The sequence below is a fragment of the Passer domesticus genome, chromosome 17, assembly GCF_036417665.1.
Source record: "Passer domesticus isolate bPasDom1 chromosome 17, bPasDom1.hap1, whole genome shotgun sequence".
Classification (NCBI taxonomy): Eukaryota; Metazoa; Chordata; class Aves; order Passeriformes; family Passeridae; genus Passer; species Passer domesticus.
In genome coordinates, this window is record NC_087490.1 from 4,231,515 (window position 1) to 4,252,039 (window position 20,525).

Genomic DNA, 20,525 nt, shown 5'->3' on the forward strand with positions numbered 1-20,525 from the left:
GTGCCTGAATAAAGGTGCCCTCACCTGGCAGTGACAGCAGGCTCTGCCCTTTTGGGGTGTGTGGGGCACAGCCTGACCCCTGCCTCTTTACTCCCCTGCTGCAGGAATGGTATGAGGAGCACTCCAGGAAAGAGGAATCCCAGACTCCAGTGGCAGAGCCTGCATCTGCTTCCAGCAGCTCCCTGAAGCCCCTGAGCCTGCGGCAGCGCTCCCAGACTGTCATTTAGGCCTAGCTAACACAGCCACCTTCTATGCAATAACCTAGAGTATTCCTCCCCAGCCTGGATTTTGGGGGGTGTATATAGATCTGTCAGTGTACCAGTGTAGGGATCAAATCTTGCCCCAGCAGTGGTTGCTGAGAAGCCAGAGGCCCGGGGGGCTCGGGGGAAGGCTGCTGCTCACAGATGGAGTGTGATGGCCACGCTCAGCACATCTGGGCATGGCAGAGCCCTTGTCCCTCTGAGCCCCTTCCCAGGCTCCAGCTGCTGCTGCTTGTCTTAGCACTAACAGACCTTGGGGAAAGGGATGGGTAACCCATTAACAGCAGGGAATTCGCTGAAGTCACCTGCTTGACAGTAAAACTTGGGCCCTTTTGGAAGATCCCTGTTGCTCCAAGGGTACCATTAACCTAGGGACAAAAGATCAGGGAGTGACGTTTTGTTTCTGCTCCACCTTCCTTATGCAAGGAAAGGGGAGGTGGTGTGAAATCTCAGCACTTTGGAAGGGCAGCCTGCCCTCCCCCTCCTTTTGGCACACCTTGATGCACTCCTGAAGTAGCTCCAGTTTAATTTTGCTGTCCCCAAGCAGTTCTGAGGCAGAACTGAGGGCCAGCACCCCTCATGCTATGGCCATAGGTGGGGCAGGGCTTTGGAGACTCTGTCTCTGCATCACTGCTGGTCAGTCCTGCCTGGCACTGCCTGGGCTTGGGGTCACCTCTGCAGAGCCCAGAGCTGCTGTCTCTGTTCAGGGAGGGGATTCTGAGGGTGACATGGCTGTGGGGCTCTGCCCCTTGGCCACCTGCTCTGTGAAACCTCTCTGGCTGGTCCTTAGCTGGGATAAATGACTGGGAGAAGAGTGGGAGGTTTTGCAGCTCCAAGTCTGGCATTTTTCTGCCTGGCTCTGGGTTAGGCAGAGCTCCTGGGCATCACGCAGTCCTGCTGCTCAGTCCTCATTCCAGCTGAGCAAGTCCCAGCACAGAGTGGGGCTCCTCCCTTGCAGGAATGTTTCTCAGGCTGGAAGAGGCCAGCTCAGCTCAGTCAGGTGTTGAAGATCCACTGAAGAGCTCCACTGTTCCCCTGGCTTGTGGATGCAGGAGGAACGTGGAAGACAAGGATTCTTCTCACCTGTCTGCTTTTCTGCACCTGAGAGCTGAGGGATAAGGAGGAAGGGGGAATGGGATCCCTTCCCAGCTCTGCCAGGTTTGTGGCATTGTGGCAGTTGTGCCATCCTTTGAACCTGTCTCTCCAAACCCCTCTTTTCCCTGGCAGCACAGGAAGTTCTGAGAGCTGGAAGTCCCTGGCAGCTGGGAGGTTCCCTCACCTCGTGCTGTTTGATCTTTCCTCAGGTTCAGACCAAGAGTGGAGCTTCCTGAGGAGGCTTCCCCCTTCTCCAGGTGCACCAGGCAGTGGCAGATCTGTGTCCCCATCCCCTTTGTCCCACATGCCTCTCTTTCCTTGGTGGCCTCACCTGGTGGCACGAGGACAGCAGGAGAGGGCTGATCCCACCTGGGCAGCTCAGGAGCATTTCCTGGGTGGGTGAGACTTTCAGAGGGAGGCAAGGCAGAGCTGCTTCTGGAAATCTCTCTCTCCATGGCACGGTGGGAGCACTTGGAAGGGCTGGGAGGGCAGCACACACGCACCAGTGGCTGCTCCCAACCCTTGCCAAACTCCCTGGGTGCCTCATGGCAACTCTTTGTTTTCTTTCTGGATACTTGCAGATATGAAACTACTTCTGAGCTGACCCATGAAGGACCTTAAAGGGCTGTTTTCCAAACCATAAATTCAACCACAAATTAAGGAGCAGTGCAGTTGTTGCTCCTGCAGTTGCTCTGTGTGGAGTTGCAGCCCGGGAGGTTTATCCAGATTAGTCCTGGGGCTGCAGGAGATGGTGTTTATTGTGCTTTAAGTTGTGGGCAGGAGGAATGAGCATTATGAAGGTTAGTGGGGAAAAAAATGTGGCTGTGGTTAATCTCCACATTCCCCTACAGCTGATTTCTCCTGGCAGGGCTATAAGTGACTTTTTTTTTTTTCTTTGGGGGGTGTTTTCTGGGTGTGAAAGGAGCTGTGGCTTTAAGCTGTGTTGAGGAAGGCACTGAGGGCTGATCATGCAATAAAGGGCTCCCTGGAGGGCTGGGGGTCAGGGTGCTGCCTCCAAGGTGTTGATCCTCCCCCACATACCCGCTGTGTTCATTATTTTTGTATAACCACGGAGGGCAGCAGCAGTTTGCTTCTTCCATATGACTTTGGAAGGAAACAAAGTTTGAGTACGGGGCATCCCCTTCTATTTATCCTCCTCTCCCTCCCCCCACACACAGACTGACAATGGAGACAATCATTTTGTAGGGAGCACGGGAGGAAGCACTGCAGGATTTTGTATGCTGGCGTTTTGTTTATAAAAAACCCGATTTTATGGACGTGTCTGTCAGATGTTCTCTAGATTTTTTTCAGGCGCACTAATAAAGAGCATCCTCGGCTTCGTAAAGGCTTCCTTTCCTCCTTCCCCTGTTGTTCCAGAGGTGGCTTTGGCCAAGCTGGAGCATTTCCAGTGTTTGAAGAGAGCCTGCCTGCCCTCTCTGGTGGCAGGTGCTTGTGTTGGGAATACTTTGTGTGCATGCTCCAGATTCCTGTTCCAGGACATTACAAAGCCTGCCTTCCCTATTGCCCAAACATCAAGAGAACTCTTTCAAAGTCAGGTTTTTTAAGGCTGCCCCGGGGCAGTGCTGAGGCCAGAAGGGGGGTTTGACCCTGCACCTCTGTCCTGGGACGTGTGCCAGGGTTTGGATTGCTGAGCCCTGCCTGTGGCAGGAAGTGGGCGTTGTGTCCCGGATCGTTCGGCAGCTGCCCGAGCAAGATCGGGGCACAGCCAGTGGCTGTGGGCACAGGGAGGGTTATTTTCTGTGAAAGCTGCTGATATCTGTTAGAAAAAGGAGAAATGCTCCAGGCCCAGGAGGAAAGGAGGAGGAGGAACCAGGTCTGACAGTTGTGGTGTTTGCTCAACACCCCCCTCTCCCATGGGGCAGGGATGAGGGTGTCCCTCTGTTCCAGCCCGTGTCCGTGGATCCTCCAGCTGGGAGCAGAGCCACCAGCCCACCCTCCATTCTCCTGGCACCGTGGGCCCTGCAGGAGTCCCTGTCCCCAGGGACTGGGCTGTGCTGACCCTGTTCCCAGTGTCACAGCACGTGACTGCTCTTGGGACATCAGCCACTGGAAAGCACTTCCCCACTCCCTGGGGAAAAACCACTCTGGGTGTCCCAGGGTCCTCAGGCCTGGCTGTTCCCTCTGCCCCAAAGGCTGGGTGCTGACTAAGGGCTGAGTCAGACCAGCACAGAGCAGGAGGAATGGCCCTTGCAGCAGGCAAAAGTCAAGGTTGGGTTTGTGTTTGTGTTTTAGTTTTTTTTTTTATTGCAATTTTTTACAGTGCTTAAATCTAGTCCTGCCAGAGGTCAACACTGTGTGTGGAAACCTCCAGGTCCTTTCCTACAGCTCTGCCCAGCCCAGGAGGAGGAGAAAAGTAGGATCTGAAACTCAGGTTGAAAAACATCACTAAAAAAAGCAGGGGAAAAACCAGCCTCCCTTGGTTTGGTGTTTGTTTTTCCCTCAGGTTTTGCTTGCACTGAACCCAGTGTGTCCCTGGAGCACTGTGTCCCCTGAACCCTGTCTGGCTGTGCCCTGCCTGCTGTTCCAGCCCACAGTGCCAACAGGACAGTCCTTCCCAAGGACAGACGTGTGTCTGGGCTGTGGCAGTGCCACCCTGTGCAGCACAACTGCCCCAGCTCTGTCCCAGAGCATGGCGTGGAGCTGAGGAGGGGAAGGTGAGCTGAGGAGGCAGAACTTCCCCTGCTGTGCCCCTGGGCTGGAGCTTCCCCTCCCCTGCTCCTGCCCCCCGACCCAGCTGAGGTTTGATGCTGCTCCTGCCCGGAGTTCCCTAAATCACACAGATTAAAGGGAGCGAGGAGAGGATGTGGGCACTGACAGCTCCTTCCCCAAAGGACAGCGGGGCCCGGGGGCTGGGCTGGCACCTCCAGCAGCACGGTGAGGTCGAGCTGTCCTTGTCCCCTGGCAGGGACAGGGCAGGGCACGGGCAGAGCCGGCTCCAGGGCTGCAGCTCCTGGGGCCGTTCAGGGGGTGGAGAAATGGATGACCCTGAACTCGGTGAGCAGGGCCACGCACAGGAACAGCAGGTAGTAGGCGATGAGGCAGACGCCATAGGCCTGTCCCAGCTGGAAGCACTGCGCCGGCACCGTCAGCAGGGAGAACACCAGGCTCAGCCCCAGCGCCCCGGCCAGCACCCACACCAGGGGGCTGTCAGGCTCCAGCTGTGGGGACAGGAGGGTGATGCGGGGTGACAACGTGTCCTGCTGCCAGCCTGGCTTGTGTCACTGTGTCACCACGGCCTTACCTTCACCAGCGGCTGGCTGCTGGTCATCTGCAGCAGGCAGCCCAGCCCCACGCCGACCAGGATGTCTGCAGCACGTTCAGGATGGACGCACAGCACAGGAGAGCTCCAGGGGGCAACAGCACTGAGCCCATCCCTCTGCCCCCATCCTCCTCCTTCCTGCACGCCTGAGGCATTCTCCCTCTGTGCTGAATGCTACCCTGAGCACTCGAGGAGAGGCTTCACCCAAAATCCACCCGAGCGAGGCACAGCCCCCTCCCCTCCTTCCCTTTGGCAAATCCCAAATCTGCCACGCTCCAGCCCAGCCAATCTCCCAATCTGCCAAACTCCAGCCCAGCTGGGGCAGCTGTGGGGACAGGGGAGAGCTGCTGGCTGTGCCCCTCCCTGCCCCTCCCAAATCCCTCACTGTCCCCCTGCACTGTGGGAACACTGCGGGCTTTGCCAGCGTTGGAGGGACTCTGGGATGGATCCCAGCCCCTCTCCAGGGATCCCACAGCACAAGGGGCTCTCCCTGGGCTGCAGCCAGGGGAACTCAGGCAGCTCCTGCCCCCCGTGCCAGCAGCCTGGCCCTGGCATGCACAGGATACTGAAGATGATGCCCCCGAAGCAGGCGGAGAAGGCCATGCGGGGATAGCCCTGCCGGGCCATGGTCAGGTCGGAGAAGGTGTCTGTAGAGGGACAAAAGGAGACCGTGGGCATGGCAGGGGCACCCCAGGGCGTGCCAGGGGGGCACTGGGAGCAGCAGAGCGCTCACCCCCGATGCTGTTGCCCCAGGCCAGCAGTGTGAGGCCCAGCACGGTGTTGCTGAGCTGGAAGATGATGCCCAGGGTGCGCATGATGTTCACCAGCTCCGTGGCCGCGGCGTTGATCCACATGGCACTGGCCAAAAAGCCAAGGAAGGCAAACACCTGGCAGCAAGAGGAGCAAGCTGGTCCCTGTGTGCAGCCCACAGGACCCTGCACACCTCCTGACATCCCTCCTGGGACACTGGGAACTGGGAGAGAGCTCCTGCTCTGCCCCAGGACCCCCAGCCCAGTCTGGAGCAGGCTGTGCTGGTCCCTGGTGGGTGTTCAGGGCTGGGGGACACCTTACACAGTGATACTTGGGTGGCTCCTCATTGCTTGTGGTGATGAAGATGATGAGGGCCAGGGCAGAGGCAACCAGTGTGACCAGTGCCCAGACTGGGAAGACGCCCTGGATCTGGTACAGCCCATCTGCACGTGGGGAGAGGAGGGAGAGGCTGGGACAGGATCTCACCAGGCTTGAGGTGGGGGTAAAGCCTTGTCAGCTAAAGCCACCTCTACCCTGCCTCCTCACAGAGCTGCTCCCCTCTGTGCCTCAGTTTCCCCAGGCAGGCCAGGCCTGCTCCATTTTTCCCCCAGGACCTGGATGCTGGGGCCCCAGCCTTGTGAGGATGTATCCAGCTGCAAACACAGCTTGGCTCCTCCCTGCCCATCCCTCCTCCCCACAGTGGGGAGCCAGCTCTGATGGGTGCTTGCAGTCCCCAGGGCTCCCCTCTCAGTCCTGTCCCCTTCTGCCAGCTGGGACTGCCCCAGGCTCTTACAGGTGCCTGACTTCAGCGTGAGCACGCAGAGCAGGGGGCTGGTGAGGATGTGCAGGCAGTTGAGGGGTCTCTTCCAGTTCAGGTCATCCTTGTCAGGGTCCACAACGGGAACGGTGAGCAGCAGCAGCAGCTCCACGGGCACCTGGCACGGGGACACCCATCTGGGACACCCCGCGAGGTGCCCCATGACCTGCCCCTGTCCCACCCTCCCCACTGCAAAGCCCCGGGGGGACAGAGCCCCAAGGGCCAGCAGGGATGGGGCTGCCCCTTGGGGGGCTCCTCCTGCCCCCTACTCACCTTGAAGGCCTTGAAGAGCCGCCAGTACCAGGGCTTCCTCCTCCACTTGCGGTAGTCCAGGGGGCTGAGGGCCGAGCCGAGGATGCGCAGGGAGGAGTCCCGGGAGGGCAGCAGGGGCCGGTACTCCTCCCCTGAGAGGGGCCACGGGGACTGAGCGGGCTGGGGGCTCCCTGTGTGTCCCCAGGGAGTTCCCCTGCCCCATGGGCTGTCACCCCACGGGCTCAGTCACACCTGCAGCAGCCTGGGGGGCTCTGGGACCCCCGAGGACGGAGCAGAGCCAGCCCTGAGCCCACAGGGAACAACATACCATAGTCCCCACTGTTTGTGCCCGAGGACTCCGGCTCTTCCACATCTGTCGGCATCTCTGTGGGGGACAGGAGCGGGCAGGGGCACTGGAAGGGCACCCCAGCACACCGGGGGTCCCATCCCAGCTGGGCAGCCCTTACCTGGCTCCCAGGCTCCGGGAGGGGCCGGCCCGTCCCCGCGCCGCCACCGGTGGATCCAGGTGCAGAGCACCACGGTGAGCACGTAGAACACGTAGAGCCCCAGGTAACCTGGGATGGGGGAGTGACGGGGGGGTCACGGCACCCCCGGGCTGCCCCCAGCACCCCCGGGCTGCCCCCAGCATGCCCAGCTCCCACAGCGCTCACCCAGAGCCTCTCCCAGCCTGATCCTGCCCAAGTAGAGGACCACGAAGGTGAGGAAGACGGCCACCATGTAGAAGATGACATCCCTGAGGAAGGGCCTGGAGGCGGCCGTGAAGGGCTTGACCAGGGCGATGCCCCCGGCCACCACCGTGGTCACAAACACCCCAGCACCTGCCAGCACAGGGGCACTGTCTCATCCACAGCCCCAAATATCACCCCGTGAGGACATGGCACTGGGGTGCCCTTACCAAAGACGGCCCCGATGGCCAGCCCCGCTGTCCGGGGGTCAGAGAAAGCCACCACAGCACTGAAGACATCAGGGGCCCCGTTTCCAAAGGCCAGGAAGGTGACACCATGGAGAGGGGACGTCAAGGAAAAGACCTGGTGTCCTCCTCCCCCTGGGGACATGGGTGCTGTGTACTCCTGTCTGGTGGCAGCACATGACCACTCGTCCCACTGTCACCTCCCAATGGGTTTCCCCTGGCACGGTGCCAAGGGGACACAAAGTGACCCTGTCATGGCCACCTCCCCTGCCCTGTGCCCACATCCCTCCTGCCTGAGGCCCCTGTGATATGGCAAGGATACTGCCACGTTGTGGGACAGCTTCAGGTTGGTGGAGATGGCTGACAAATTGGGGCAGAAGCTGGAAGGGCAGAAAAGGGGACAGAGAGGTGAAGGGGCTTCTTGGGGCTCCTGGTCACTCTGGGGACAGTGCTCTCCTCTGCAGGGCCACTCACAATTTCTCTGCTGTCACACCGAGGATGATGAACAGGTACAGGAGCCAGAGAGCCTGTAGGGTCAGGGGTGGCACAGAGAGGGGTCACTGGGGTCCCCACCACACGGCCCCCCAGCAGAGCATCCCCAGCACTGCCCTTTCCCGTCCTTACATAGAGAGTGACAGCCAGGGGCAGCAGCCGGGGCGGGAAGACACAGAAGACGCCATCGAGGTAGTTGAGGAAGCCCCCGTCCAGCCGGCAGTCGGGGTTGCTCCGGATGAAGTGGCACCACTCGGAGCTGTTGTGCTCCCGAACCTCCCAGCACTGCTGAGAGAGGGGAGGGGGCATGGCCGGGGCCCCCCGAGCACCCACCGCCCTCCCCGAGGCTGCCACGGCCACCCTGAGGGGACACTGCCACCCACTGCCCCCAGGCGCTGCCATGGGGCTGCTCTGGCAGGTCACTGTCAGCCCTGCCTCAGTTTCCCCACCTGTGCTACACGTGCGTGGGTCGAGGGCTGTGCCAAGGCCGGCAGAAGTGGAAACCCTTGTCCCCAGCCCATCCTTGTCCCCACACATGGGGGTACCGGAGCCCACACCCACCCCGGGCCATGGGAAGGAGCCGGCCTGGCAGGCAGCGAGGTTTTCGGAGGAGAAAACCAGCAGCGGAGGAAATCCGGGTGAGATCCCTGCTGCGATGGCGGGGACATGGAAGCAGGGACGGGAGGGGACCCCACCACCCCGGCAGCACCCAAAATCCCTCCCCGCGTCCCCCGCACATCCCAGCAGAGCAGCCCCCAGACTCACATCCAGGCCCGGTGCGTGGCTCAGCGCATCCCCGGCGGGAGGCAGCGTGTGCCCCACGTCCAGCAGTGCCCCGGCCGGCCCCGGGGCCCCCTGCCCCATGCTGCCCTGTCCCTGGCGGGGACAGCCCCGGGGGACACCTACCACGGGCAGCGCTCCCCGGGGGCACGGAGCGGGGGCTGCCCCCGGAGCGCCATCCCGCGCTCCCCGGGCGGCGTTAAAAACCGATAATAAAATTGGGAATTGTAACGAAGGCTAAAAATAATAAACAGGATAAAAAGCAGAGCCCTCCCGCGGGCAGGCTGCGCCGCGGCCCCGCCGGGGGGGCTCAGCCCGGGGCCACCCCGAGCGGAGGGAGGGGAAACGGCACCCACAGCCCACGGAGAGCACCGGGGGCACCCGCAGGGCAGGGAGGGGACGGGGAGGGGACGGGACCCCGGGGGTGGGGATGCCGGGCGGGGATGGAAGGAAGGAAGGCTGGAGGGATGGCGGTACCGGAGCCCCAGCCGCGGCACGGCCCCTCCGTGTCGGCGCGGCCCCGCTGCCGAGCGCGGGCAGCCGAGCCCTGCCGGCCCCCCCGCCTTAAAGGAGCCGCCACCCTCCGCGCTTAAAGCGGCAGCGGCGCTTTCCCACGCGGCTGGCCGCCCTGAGGGGACACGCGCGGCCCGCTGCGCCGTGCCGTGCCTCCGGGGCCGGGACAGCCGCCCTGAGGGGGCACAGGCAGCCTGCTGCGCCCTGCCGCGCCTCTGGGGCCGGGACAGCCGCCCTGAGGGGGCACAGGTCGCCCGCTGCGCCGTGCCGTGCGTCTGAGGCCGGAGCCGCCCTGAGGGCTGCGCCCCACACGGCTGAGCCCCTGGAACGGGCGGGCCCGGCGCAGCGCGGCCGGGAGGGTGTCCCGTGTGGGACAGCCTGAGCAGCGGGGCACAGAGCCCCGGCCGGCGGCCCCACACCCGCAGAGGGGCCGGGGCTGCTCTCCGCACAGCCCAGCTCCAGCACACCCAGCCTCAGCCGTGCCCCGTGCGCTGTTTGTGGGGTGCAGGCTGGCCCTCACGGCCGGAGCCACAGGACCCTCATGGGATCCAAAGAACCCATGGATTCAATGGTCCATTTCCCACCCTGGTTCCGTTTCCTCCCCCAGGCTGCGTTCTGCCCTTCCCCCCCGGAGAGAGGCGCAGGGAGTTGCGCAAGGCCGGGGCTGCCGCGCCTCTGGGGCCCGAGGGAAGCAGCAGCACCCCGAGTGCTCGCCCTGCCCCAGCTCGGGGACACGCCGGGGCCGGGCTGTGACAGCTCACACCAGGGGTCCACGCGTGTGCCCCGAAGGCGGGGAGGAGGAACGTCGGGCTGGGAGAGGCGGGACGGCAGCGTGGCCGTGGGTCTGGGAGAGGCGGGATGGCAGCGCGGCCGTGGGACCGTGGGGTGCGTTGGAGGGACAGGGGCGTTATGAGGGGGTCTCGGGGGTCCCCACGCCTCGGAGCGGCGGGGGCGTGGCCACGCCAGAAGCCCCGCCCCAAGCCGCAGCCCCTTGTGGAGTGTTTATACAGGGCGCCGCTCTGGGGGCGTGGCCCATACAACGCCCCGCCCCCAAACCCGGCCGTGCCGATGCGCGGCAGTTCTGATGGAGGCGTGGCCACGCTGACGCTCCGCCCCAACCCATCCCCGCCCCAGCAATATAACGGGGCACCGCGGGGCGTGGTCACTACGAAGCCCCGCCCCATCCCCGCCCATTCGTGGGTGGTGTCGCTGTAGGGGGCGTGGTCCCTCCCAGCCCCGCCCCTCGGTGTCCCCGCCATGGCGGCCCCGCGGGCGCTGCTGGTGGCTTCGCTGCTGTCCCCGCTGCTGTCCCCGCTGCTGTCCCCTCTCCTCTCCGCCGTCCCGGCCGGCGCAGCCTCGTCCCCGGTGCCCCGCAATGTCTCCGTGCTGCTGGAGCCCGGCTCCGAGCGGCTGCGCGTCCTCCCCGGCCGCCACCCCGCCGCCGTCGCCTGGGCCAGCCTCGATGACCGCATCCCGCACGTCGGGTACGACCCGGGCCGGACGGGACGGGACAGGAGGGCCGGGGCTCGGAGCCCAGCGGGGATGGGGTGGCCGCGGGGCAGCCATGCTCGGTGGGTGCCCGGTCCCAGCCGTGACCCGGTCCCAGCCGTGCCCGTGACCCACCGTGCCCGTGTCCCCACAGCTGGGCCTTCCTGGAGGTGGCCACCAACGCCTCGTACAATGACAGCCTGCAGGCCTACGCTGCCGGGCTCGCCGAGGCTGCCGTCACCGAGCAGGTAAGGGAACCCCTCCAGGAATGCGTGCCCTGCTGGCTCCCGGGCTGTGCCCGGCGGTGACAGCTGGCCCTGTCCCCCAGCTGATGTACATGCACTGGATGAACACCATGGTGGGCTACTGTGGCCCCTTCAAGTACGAGAGCGAGTACTGCCAGAAGCTGCGCGGCTACCTGGAGGCCAACCTGGCCTGGATGGAGGAGCAGATGGAGAAGGGGCAGGACACCGAGTACTGGCACCAGGTGAGGGTGGGGAACCCCCACCAGGGGAACCCCCTGGGTCCTCCTGGGCCTTTAACCCAGAGGAGAGCACAGGGCAGTGAGCTGTCCTGGCCGAGCTCCAGGTGGGATGACAGGGATGTGGTCATCCTCCTTCCTGGGGGAGCAGAGGTGACTCTGACTTTGTCGTGCTGCAGTTGGGGTGCACAGGAGGTGGCTTTATCACTCTCGGCCATGGGTGCTGAGTCATGACCTTGCTGGCAGTGACACTTCCCCCCGTGCCTCTGCAGCAGCTCTGAGACCCAACTGATCTGCTCTGTCTCCTGGGGGAATGAGGGAGCCCGTCCCCCAAATCCTGTCAGCCTGACTCCCCGCAGGAGCCAGGTGCCAGCTCTGTCCCCTGTCCCCAGGTGCGCCTGGCCCTGCTGCAGCTGAAGGGGCTGGAGGACAGCTACAACGGGCGCCTGGACTTCCCCAGGGGCAGGATCTCCCTGGCACCCTTTGGCTTCCTGTAAGCTCCTTCTCAGAGGTGGGGGAGGGTTGTCCCAGGGTTTGGAGTGCTGTGAGGACAATTCCTGCACTCCTGCATTCCTGCATGTCCAGGAACAGCCAGTTCTACTCCCAGTCTACTTTGTTCACCTTTTCTGGGCATTTGTCTTCTGCTGCTGTCGGGTCCAAGGCAGGTTCTCCTCTTCCCCACCCCATGTGCTGGGTGGTGGGTTCCCCCCACAGCGCCTGCCTCAGTTTCCCCACTGCTGTGCTCCCTCTTTCCTCCCTGCTCATGCTACCAGGGTGCTGCCAGCACAAATGACTGCCCTGGGGTGTGGTGGAGATGGACAGACAGACAGAGAGCCCAGCTGCAGGCCTGGGGCATCCCTCAGCTGACATCTTACGCCTTGCTTCCCCCCAGGCTGCTGCAGTTGGGGGGTGACCTGGAGGACCTGGAGTCAGCCCTGAACCGCTCCTCCCCGCAGCGTGTGCTGGGCTCGGGCTCCTGCTCGGCCCTGCTGAAGCTGCTGCCGGGCCAGCGGGACCTGCTGGTGGCCCACGACACCTGGAGCTCCTACCAGGCCATGCTGCGCGTCATCAAGAAGTACACGCTGCCCTTCCGCGCCTCGGCCGGCGGTGCGTGCGCTGGGCTGGGGGGGCTGCTCCTCACAGCCCCCTCCTGATGCTCTGCGTCCCCCCTCCAGGCAAGTCCCAGATCCCTGGCAGCGTCCAGGTGTTCTCCTCCTACCCCGGCACCATCTTCTCCATGGATGACTTCTACATCCTCAGCAGCGGGTTGGTGAGTGGGTCTGCTCCTCAGGCACCCCACCCCCGGCCCTGCTGCCCTCCCCATCGCTCCCTGCCCTGCAGGTCACGCTGGAAACCACCATTGGCAACAACAACCCGGCCCTGTGGAAGTACCTGGAGCCGCGGGGCAGCGTCCTGGAGTGGCTGAGGAACATCGTGGCCAACAGGCTGGCCCGCAGCGGGGCCGAGTGGGCCGCGCTCTTCCGACGCTTCAACAGCGGCACGTGAGTGGGCTGGGATGGGAATTGGTCCTGGAGGATGGTGGTGCCTTGGGAAGGCTGATCTAGAATGGGGGCTAGACAGGGTTAAAGGATAAAGTGGGGATTTATTAAAAGGCCTCAATGGATGCACCTTGGGCAGCACAAGAGCCCAGCCAGGGCTACACCCAAGGTGAACCAAAATGGTCACAAAATGCACGACTGGTCATGGGGTCTCTCACTTTGATCAGTTCTGGTCCATTTGCATCTTGGAGTTAATTGTCCAGTTATAGCTTTAGGTTATGCAGTCCCATCCTTCTTTTTTTACTCTCCTCAGTCCATGTTGTTTATGCTCTTGGCCCTGTGATTTGGATCATTTGTCCTTGGTCCCAAGATAGAGAAGGAATTGTTTTGTCTCCCTACTTTGTGAAGAGAGCTCACTATCCCTTAATATGAAGCTCAGAACTACACACTAAAGCAGCACAGACTCTGGAAAATATAAAAGCTCAAACCTAAGGCATCAGTGGGAGCGGATGAGGGTGCCCAGGCTTCCAGAGGGATGCATTCCTTGCTCTCCATGCCAGGTACAACAACCAGTGGATGGTGGTGGACTACAACGCCTTCACACCGGGCAGAGCGAGCCCGGCGCCGGGCGTGCTGACAGTGCTGGAGCAGATCCCGTGAGTGGCTCCATTCCTCCCTGAGCCCCTGCTGTCTCCTGTCCCATCCCTGTGGGTTTGGGAAGGTCCTGAGGGTGGTGCCTGCCCAGCCCCATGGGGGGTCACAGGGCAGTGGGGCCTGTCTGTGGCTGAAGGCTCTGGGGCTGCTGGTGCTGAAGTGATGGGTGCCCAGCACCTCTGGCTGGGGTGGGAACCCCACTATGGGGACCCCCAGTGTGTGTTCCCCCCAGCCCAGCATGTCCCCCAGTACCCCCAGTGACTTTTCCCCCTCTGCTCTGACCAGTGCTCTTCCTCCCAGCACAGGGGCCTGGTGGTGGTGGCTGATCAGACAAAGCTGCTGTACCAGCAGGGCTACTGGGCCAGCTACAACGTGCCGTGAGTGCCATCCCTCCCCGTGGCCCGCCTGGACAGAGGGGCAGCACTGCCCACCTTGGTGCCAGCTTGCTGGGTTCCCCCACCCCAGGTACTTCGAGGAGATCTTCAACACCAGTGGGAACCTGGAGCTGGTGAGGAAATACGGGGACTGGTTCACCTATGACAAGAACCCTCGTGCCCAGATCTTCCGCCGGAACCAGACGCTGGTCCGCGACCTGGACTCCATGATCCGCCTGATGCGGTGTGTGCTGGCCACCCCCAAACCCGGCTCTTCCCCCGAGGAATTTTCCGTGATCTTTTCCCACATCTTCACCGTGGCTCTGTCCCCTCCCCTCTGCAGGTCCAACAACTACCTGCAGGACCCGCTGTCGCGGTGCAGGGGCTGTGACCCGCCCCAGAACGCCGAGAACGCCATCTCCGCCCGCTCCGACCTCAACCCCTCCAACGGCTCCTACCCCTTCCCCGCCCTGCGCCAGCGCTGCCACGGCGGCATCGACATGAAGGTGTGCCCACCAGGCAGCCCTGCGGGGGCTCTTCGGGGGCTCCGCAGCCCGTGCTGACTCGCTGCCCTGTTTGTCCCCACGCGCAGGTCACCTCCTCGGGCATGGTGCCCGCCTTCGCGCTGGTGGCAGTCAGCGGCCCCGCCTGGGACGACGTGCCGCCCTTCCGCTGGAGCGCGTCCCCCTGCAGCTCCCTGCTCCACATGGGCCACCCCGACCTCTGGACCTTCCCCCCGGTCAAGGTCCACTGGGACTGAGCAGGCGCTGGTCCCGTCCGTCTGTCCGTCCGTGGGCGTCTGTCCTGTGGGGGATCCCTCTGTGGGGCGTGGGGGGCTCAGCTCTGTGACAGCTCTCTGCTCTGTGTAACAGGGTCCCCCACCCTGTTCTTTCTGCCTCTCAGGGTCCTGGCTGTGCTGCACAAGCCCAGCGTGTCCCCTCCCTGCCGTGGGGCTCTCCAGGCTCTTCCCTGGCTGCTGAAGCCTGGTTTGGGGGGCCTCTTCCCAGAAAAGGGGCATCCTGGGAGGCTGGGGCTCGCCCTCAGCGCGGGCAGGAGGGCAGTGAGCTGGTTGGGCTGTGGTAAATAATAAAGTGCTCTGTGCTGGTGGCTGTGCTTTGCCCTCTGCTGAGGTTCTCTGGTGGCTTTGTTAGGGTGGGGCTCACTCAGGGGTCTTTCCCCCTCCCCATTAACAGGGGCATCTGCTTCTCTGCTGGGTGTGTGCCCAGTGAGGCCAGGGCTTCTGGGGTGCCAGCTGTGGAATGGGGGAGCCCCACTGCTCACCCCCCAGGAGTGGGAGACCATCCCCATGCCTTTTGTCTTCCTTTCCTCTGGCACCTGCGTGCCCCGTCCCCAAAACCCGCGGTGCAAAATCCTCTTAGGCAGCTCCCTTGATCCGCTCTGGCTCGTTAGGAATAACGAGGTCATTACTGGGGGATTAATGAGCTGAGGCTCGGCAGAGCTTTGAAGGTGCCAGGTTCCCACCGGGGCTGGGGCCCCTGGGGGCTGCGGGGGGGTGGGAGGGAGCAGCTCTGTGCTGTTGGGGTGCTGGCACCCCAAAATCAGGGATGGGTGCCCTGGGGAAGGTGGGGTGCCCATACCCTGCTGGGCTGGGACAGATTGCAGGGAAGCCTGTGTCCTCTCATGTCCCCATGGTGTGTGGGCTACTGTGGAAGGGGGGGCTGCCTTTGGGGTCCCCGTGCCTCAGTTTCCCCAGACAGATCGCCATCACTGGGTGAGGGAGCAGCAGGGAGGAACAGGGCATGCTGGAAATGCCACAGTGTTGCTGAGTCCCTTCTTTGTTTACTTAAACATGGAAAAACAAACAAAAAGTTGTTAAATACCATCCCAGCTGCTGCCACAGTGTCAGCCAGGGACACTGGCCAAGGGAAGTGACCAGGAGACAGCCTGGCATGCCTTCCCCAGGGCAGGGAAGGAGCCAAAGGGGAGCAGAAGAGGCACAGGGAGGGGGGTGTGGGGTGGAAAGGGACCCTGGAGCACCCAGGGCTGAGCTGAAATGTGGTGTCCTCCCAAGGGGGTCTCCAGCCTCACCCCTGTGAGCTGGGACAGCTTCTTCCACCCCTTCCCAGCTCCTGCTGCTGTCCCACCCTCCTGGAAGTGCCTGCAGCCTCTGCCTACTGTGAGGTGGGGGGGTCACTCCAGAGGCCCCCAGAGGGGCTGGAGCTGTGTCCCTCCCGATGCCCCCATTCAAGAAATTTTAGTTTTCCAGGCCCCCATGTCCCAAAAGCAGCAGAGTGGCCCTGCAGAGGGGCAGTGCTGTGCCCAGGGGTGGTGTGGGAAGCAAGCAGGGATGTTTTGTTGGCACCGAAGATGAGCTCCATGAGGAGCAGGGCAGCCCCAGAGCTTTGGGGGGGTTCTGCAGCCCAGTTTGGGGCAGGGCACTGACATCCTGTATTCTGGTTTCACTGCTGTGTGCCTGGCACTGGGGCAGAGCTGGCACAGTGTGGGGTTCCCAGTGCAGTGTCCTCCCCCAGGACTCCTTGTGCCCTTTGCTTCCAGGCTGCTCCAGCTTGGCCAGAGCAACAGAGGAACCTCCTGCGGCTGCGGGGCTGCGGGCCAGGGCTGGCCCTTCCTCCAGATCCCTCCCTCCTTCCTCCTCCTCCTCCTCCTCCCTTCCGGCTGTGGACAGAACCAGCCCCTCAGAGCAGAGGTAGGGCTGGGGTGCCACCAGGGCTGGGTGACAAGGAGGGTCCCAGAGGAAGGGAGGGGGCTCTGCCTGCTTTGCCTGGGTGCTGCTGGACCTCGGGTCTGGGCCAGCCTCTGCCGGGGTCACTTGGGACAGCCCCTCCCTACGGGATCTTTGTCTGTGGGGTGCCTGGCAAGGCCAGCTGGAGCAGAGGGGCTCATCCTGGGGGTCTTCCCCAGCTGGAGATGGGAACTTGGGGGAGGATTGAAGGGCTGCCATGGGGTGGGGGTCTGGCAGGGTGAGCAGAGGGGTGTGATGGCTCTTTTGGGGGCAATGAGAGGTGTCTTGGCTGGGGGTTGGGGTGTGCAGGCTGCCCTGGCTGCACCAGGGGTTCAGCGCCAAAATCCTAAAATCTTCTGGTATGTGTTTTTGTCCGGACAAGATAATACCCACTGCAAACCCTTGAGGGCCCCCAAAATCATTTGTGAGCTGCCTTTCCTCTTCCCCCATCTCCTGGGAGCCCACATCCCGTCTCCCGGGCATGTGAGAGCTGCCGGGACCTGGCTGGCGGTGCCACACGTGTTTGTCCCCGCGGGTCACCCTGGGCAGCAGCGCAGCCTTCAAACCCGCCCGGGGCTGAGCAAACAGCAGCAGCCGGGCAATGTCCGACCCCTGCCCCCTGCCCGGCTGCAGGACCCAGCACGGCCACCTGGGGACCCCGGCACGGCCCCTCGGACGTCACCTGTCCCTCTGGTGTCGCGCAGGCTCGGCGGTGGGTGAGGACAAGCAGAGACATCCCAGGTAATCCCAGGCTGTGCACGGGCACCTGGGGACACCGGGGTGGAGCAGGGGGTGGCACAAACCTGGGATCTTCCAGGGAGAGCATCCCAGAGGTGGGAGGGGACACTGGGGACAGCCCTGTCAGCCCGGAGGGGGCATCGGGGCTGCGGGGGACCCGTGGGAGCAGCTGGTGGCTGCACCGCCTCTCCCTGGCAGAGCATCCGCGGCCAGGCCATGGCAGCCCAGCCGCCCGGGGGCCACAAGCCCTTCCACGTTGTTTCTCCCGTCCTGGAGAGCCTGTCCCTCTCCGAGGCCGTGGGCACCAAGGTCCTCATGAAGCTGGAGAACGTCCAGCCCTCGGGATCCTTCAAGATCCGGGGCATCGGGCACCTGTGCCAGGATGTGAGTGTGGGCACGGAGTGTGCGAGGGCTGCTCCTGCCCTCGCTGGGGGCACAGCGGGGGCACACAGCCGTCCCCTCCCCTCTTTCTCTGCCTTTCAGGCTGCCAAGAGGGGCTGCCGCCACTTCGTCTGCTCCTCAGGTAACTCCCCCGGAGCTGGGGGGATGCTCCCGAGGAGCCGGGGGGTGCGCGGGGGGCCGAGCCCCGCTGAGCCCTGCCTGTGCCAGGAGGGAACGCGGGTCTGGCGGCGGCGTTCGCGGCCCGGGAGCTGGCCCTGCCCATCACCGTGGTGCTGCCCAGCAGCAGCGGCCCCACCGCCGTGCGAAAACTGCAGCAGCTGGGGGCCACGGTCGAGGTCTACGGCAAGGTACCCCCAAAAGCGGGGTCTGGGGGGTGCGGAGAGGGCTGAGCCTGGCCTCAGCTGCGCGTTGGTGCTTGGCAAACCCCATCCCGAAATGTCCCCCTCCTGCATCCCCGGCGTCACTGCAGGGTCACCCTGGGAGCCCTCACCCGTTCTGGTGTCCCCCAGCCCCGCAGGGACAAAGGACCCATCCCGGGGCTGTGAGGGCTCTGTGGAGCCCTGCTGAGCCCCCCCTTGCCCCACCCAGGTGTGGGATGATGCCAACAGCAGAGCCCAGGAGCTGGCTAAGACAGAGGGCTGGGTCATCATCCCCCCCTTCGACCACCCCTTGGTGTGGTGAGTGCTGCAGGTGCAGCTCCTGTCCCCTCTCCCCGTCCCCAGAACCCAGGGGAGCCCCCAGCTGCATCCTCCTGCCCTCCCCTGCAGGGAGGGTCACGCCAGCCTGGTCCGCGAGCTGAAGGACTCTCTGGAGGACAAACCAGGTGCCATCGTGGTGGCGGTGGGTGGCGGGGGGCTGCTGGCCGGTGTGGTGGCCGGCCTGCAGCAGGTGGGCTGGCACGATGTCCCCATCATCGCCGCCGAGACGCTGGGGGCTCACAGCTTCCACGAGGCCCTCAAAGCCGGCCGGCTCGTCACCCTGCCCGACATCACCAGGTGAGCAGCCAGGCGTGCAGCGAGCTGGCAGGGCTCGCTGCCGTGTCCTCGCCTTGACCTCCCTGTCCCCTGCTGTCCCAGCGTGGCCACGTGCCTGGGAGCCAAGACGGTGGCGGCGCGGGCGCTGGAGTGTGCCCGGGAGTGCCAGGTGCTCTCGCAGGTGGTGCAGGACGCCGAGGCCGTGAGGGCTGTGCAGCAGTTCCTGGGTGAGCGGGGTGACAGGGACACCACCAGAGCCTGGGGACACTGGGGTCAGGGTGACAGGGACACCGCCGGAGCCTGGGGACACTGGGGTCAGGGTGACAGGGACACTGTTGGACCCTGGGGGCACGGGGATCAGGATGACAGGGACACTGCTGGAACCTGGAGGCACTGGGGTTGGGGTGACAGGGATACTGCTGGAGCCTGGGGACACTGGGGTCGGGGTGACAGGGACACTGCCAGACCCTGGGGACACTGGGGTTGGGGTGACAGGGACACCGCCGCGCTCTGGGGACATTGGGGTCAGGGTGAGAGGGACCTTGCTGAACCCTGGGCTCAGGGTGACAGGGATACTGCTGGAGCCTGGGGACACTGGGGTCGGGGTGACAGGGACACCGCTGGGCTCTGGGGTCAGGGTGACAGGGACACTGCCAGACCCTGGGGGCACTGGGATTGGGGTGACAGGGACACTGCGGACCCTGGGCTCAGGGGTGACAGGGACACCGCTGGGCTCAGGGTGACAGGGACACCGCCGGACCCCGGTGCTGCTGGGGTCGGGGTGGCGGGCCAGCTGTCGCTCGGTGCGTGCCGCAGTGTCCCCGCTCTGTCCCCAGATGACGAGCGGCTGCTGGTGGAGCCGGGGTGCGGGGCGGCCCTGGCCGTGCTGTACTCGGGGCGGCTGCGGCGGCTGCAGGGCCAGGGGCGGCTGCCGAGCCCGCTGCGCCCCGTGCTGCTCGTGGTGTGCGGCGGCAGCAACATCGACTCGGCCCAGCTGCGGGCCCTGAAGAGCCAGCTGGGGCTGCAGTGACACCCCGCCGGGCACGCCCTGCTCGCTTTCCTTCCCAAAGAACCGAAATAAAGCCTGGGGACGCGGGCCGGCCTCCTCCCGCAGCCTTTTGCAGCAGGCAGCGCTCATGCAGGAGAGGGAAACTGAGGCACAGGGTTGAGGGCGGACTGGGGCCCTCACATCCCTCTTTTCCCCTGGGACATGCCGGGTATTCTGCTCTGCCCCCTCCCTGCTCCTCCCCAGGCTGTTCGGGCTGCAGCTCCCCTCCTCAATTAGCAAACGCTCCCTCTCTGACTAATTACTTTGCTACTGTCTTTATGCATTATTATTGTAATGATTATTAATTATTACAATCCTCTCCCGTTCCTGCCACGTTGGCTGTGGCCAGACGAGAACAGCGCTCTTGTTACGGTGATTTATCCGCGGTGATTTATCCGCGGGGATCCCCGGCCGGGTTTAACACCTGCGAGCTCCGAGGTGCTCTAACATGCGGAGGGGATATACCCCATCCTAGACCCCCCTTTTCCCCTCCATCCCACTCTTTTCCCGTTCTCCCTTTCCCCCAGCTTTCCTGCTCTCCCACATTTCCACTCTGCAGCGCTGTGTTTGCTTTTAGCCCTTTCCTGTGGCGCCTCCTGGGGTTTTTTTTGTGTCCTCCCAACACTTCTCCCCTCTCCTTGCTCCCATTCCGGGTGATGCGGGGTTTTGCTCCTGCTGGTGCCCCCCAGCCCCACCCTGAGCCTGTGCCCTGCAGTGCTGGGCAGGGAGAGAAGCCTTTTGCTGCCCCCAAACCCTTTTGTCCTCCTCCCTTTTGGAGCAGCCAGCCCCAGGAGCACTCACCCACACCCCCCCACAAGCCCTTTCCCCTGCCACCCCCCAGAAGCCCCTCCTGCCCTCAGCCCCTTGCCCACACCTCCCACCGGCCAGGCCACCTTCCCAGGTGCTTCGTGGAGGCCAAACCCCCATAAATCAGAGCTCTGCCACTCCATCGTGAGCAATATCTTATGTAAAAAGGTGTTTCCAGGGAGCACC

General features: G+C 63.7%; 4 protein-coding genes across 6 annotated transcripts in view; 3 read left to right on the forward strand and 1 right to left on the reverse strand.

The window, feature by feature from the left end:
- TPCN1 (two pore segment channel 1) overlaps positions 1 to 2,700 on the forward strand; it is a 42,225-nt gene extending 39,525 nt beyond the window's left edge. For all 3 annotated transcript variants that reach the window (XM_064392153.1, XM_064392154.1, XM_064392155.1), the window contains one exon: positions 105 to 2,700. In XM_064392153.1, coding sequence (XP_064248223.1) covers positions 105 to 227 — 123 coding nt within the window. In that variant the 3' untranslated portion in view covers positions 228 to 2,700. The remainder of the gene's footprint in view (positions 1 to 104) is intronic.
- SLC8B1 (solute carrier family 8 member B1) lies at positions 2,259 to 9,204 on the reverse strand. Its single transcript, XM_064392156.1, has 15 exons — positions 8,643 to 9,204; positions 8,010 to 8,162; positions 7,860 to 7,912; positions 7,707 to 7,765; positions 7,371 to 7,475; positions 7,126 to 7,293; positions 6,922 to 7,029; positions 6,783 to 6,839; positions 6,476 to 6,606; positions 6,179 to 6,320; positions 5,707 to 5,828; positions 5,369 to 5,522; positions 5,202 to 5,282; positions 4,618 to 4,682; positions 2,259 to 4,534 (listed from the first exon to the last, which is right to left on the reverse strand). Exons 1-15 carry the CDS (start codon positions 8,739 to 8,741, stop codon positions 4,337 to 4,339), a joined length of 1,695 nt encoding a protein of 564 aa, XP_064248226.1. The 5' UTR covers positions 8,742 to 9,204; the 3' UTR covers positions 2,259 to 4,336.
- A 1,201-nt stretch (positions 9,205 to 10,405) lies between these two features.
- On the forward strand, positions 10,406 to 14,773 carry PLBD2 (phospholipase B domain containing 2). Its single transcript, XM_064392685.1, has 12 exons — positions 10,406 to 10,654; positions 10,813 to 10,906; positions 10,987 to 11,145; positions 11,532 to 11,632; positions 12,032 to 12,246; positions 12,315 to 12,409; positions 12,481 to 12,641; positions 13,199 to 13,294; positions 13,598 to 13,669; positions 13,758 to 13,910; positions 14,010 to 14,172; positions 14,259 to 14,773. Exons 1-12 carry the CDS (start codon positions 10,428 to 10,430, stop codon positions 14,424 to 14,426), a joined length of 1,704 nt encoding a protein of 567 aa, XP_064248755.1. The 5' UTR covers positions 10,406 to 10,427; the 3' UTR covers positions 14,427 to 14,773.
- A 1,489-nt stretch (positions 14,774 to 16,262) lies between these two features.
- On the forward strand, positions 16,263 to 19,580 carry SDSL (serine dehydratase like). The gene is made up of 9 exons (XM_064392611.1): positions 16,263 to 16,334; positions 17,004 to 17,111; positions 17,307 to 17,492; positions 17,592 to 17,631; positions 17,718 to 17,857; positions 18,099 to 18,187; positions 18,278 to 18,505; positions 18,587 to 18,711; positions 19,321 to 19,580. The coding sequence occupies exons 3-9, from the start codon at positions 17,325 to 17,327 to the stop codon at positions 19,512 to 19,514; spliced, it is 984 nt and encodes a 327-aa protein (XP_064248681.1). The 5' UTR covers positions 16,263 to 16,334; positions 17,004 to 17,111; positions 17,307 to 17,324; the 3' UTR covers positions 19,515 to 19,580.
- The last annotated feature ends 945 nt before the right edge of the window (positions 19,581 to 20,525 follow it).

What these genes read in the sequence shown, in the direction of transcription:
- SLC8B1 (XM_064392156.1), bottom strand. Translation starts at nt 8,741, where the DNA reads ATGGGGCAGGGGGCCCCGGGGCCGGCCGGGGCACTGCTGGACGTGGGG. An exon ending in CACAAACAGTGGGGACTATG is followed by an intron (nt 6,607 to 6,782) that starts GTATGTTGTTCC and finishes GGCCCCTCTCAG; the next exon opens with GGGAGGAGTACCGGCCCCTG. An exon ending in GGCTCTTCAAGGCCTTCAAG is followed by an intron (nt 6,321 to 6,475) that starts GTGAGTAGGGGG and finishes TCCCCGTGCCAG; the next exon opens with GTGCCCGTGGAGCTGCTGCT.
- PLBD2 (XM_064392685.1), top strand. Translation starts at nt 10,428, where the DNA reads ATGGCGGCCCCGCGGGCGCTGCTGGTGGCTTCGCTGCTGTCCCCGCTG. An exon ending in CGACGCTTCAACAGCGGCAC is followed by an intron (nt 12,642 to 13,198) that starts GTGAGTGGGCTG and finishes TCTCCATGCCAG; the next exon opens with GTACAACAACCAGTGGATGG. An exon ending in ACAGTGCTGGAGCAGATCCC is followed by an intron (nt 13,295 to 13,597) that starts GTGAGTGGCTCC and finishes CTCCCAGCACAG; the next exon opens with GGGCCTGGTGGTGGTGGCTG.
- SDSL (XM_064392611.1), top strand. Translation starts at nt 17,325, where the DNA reads ATGGCAGCCCAGCCGCCCGGGGGCCACAAGCCCTTCCACGTTGTTTCT. An exon ending in TCGGGCACCTGTGCCAGGAT is followed by an intron (nt 17,493 to 17,591) that starts GTGAGTGTGGGC and finishes TCTGCCTTTCAG; the next exon opens with GCTGCCAAGAGGGGCTGCCG. An exon ending in CGGTCGAGGTCTACGGCAAG is followed by an intron (nt 17,858 to 18,098) that starts GTACCCCCAAAA and finishes TGCCCCACCCAG; the next exon opens with GTGTGGGATGATGCCAACAG.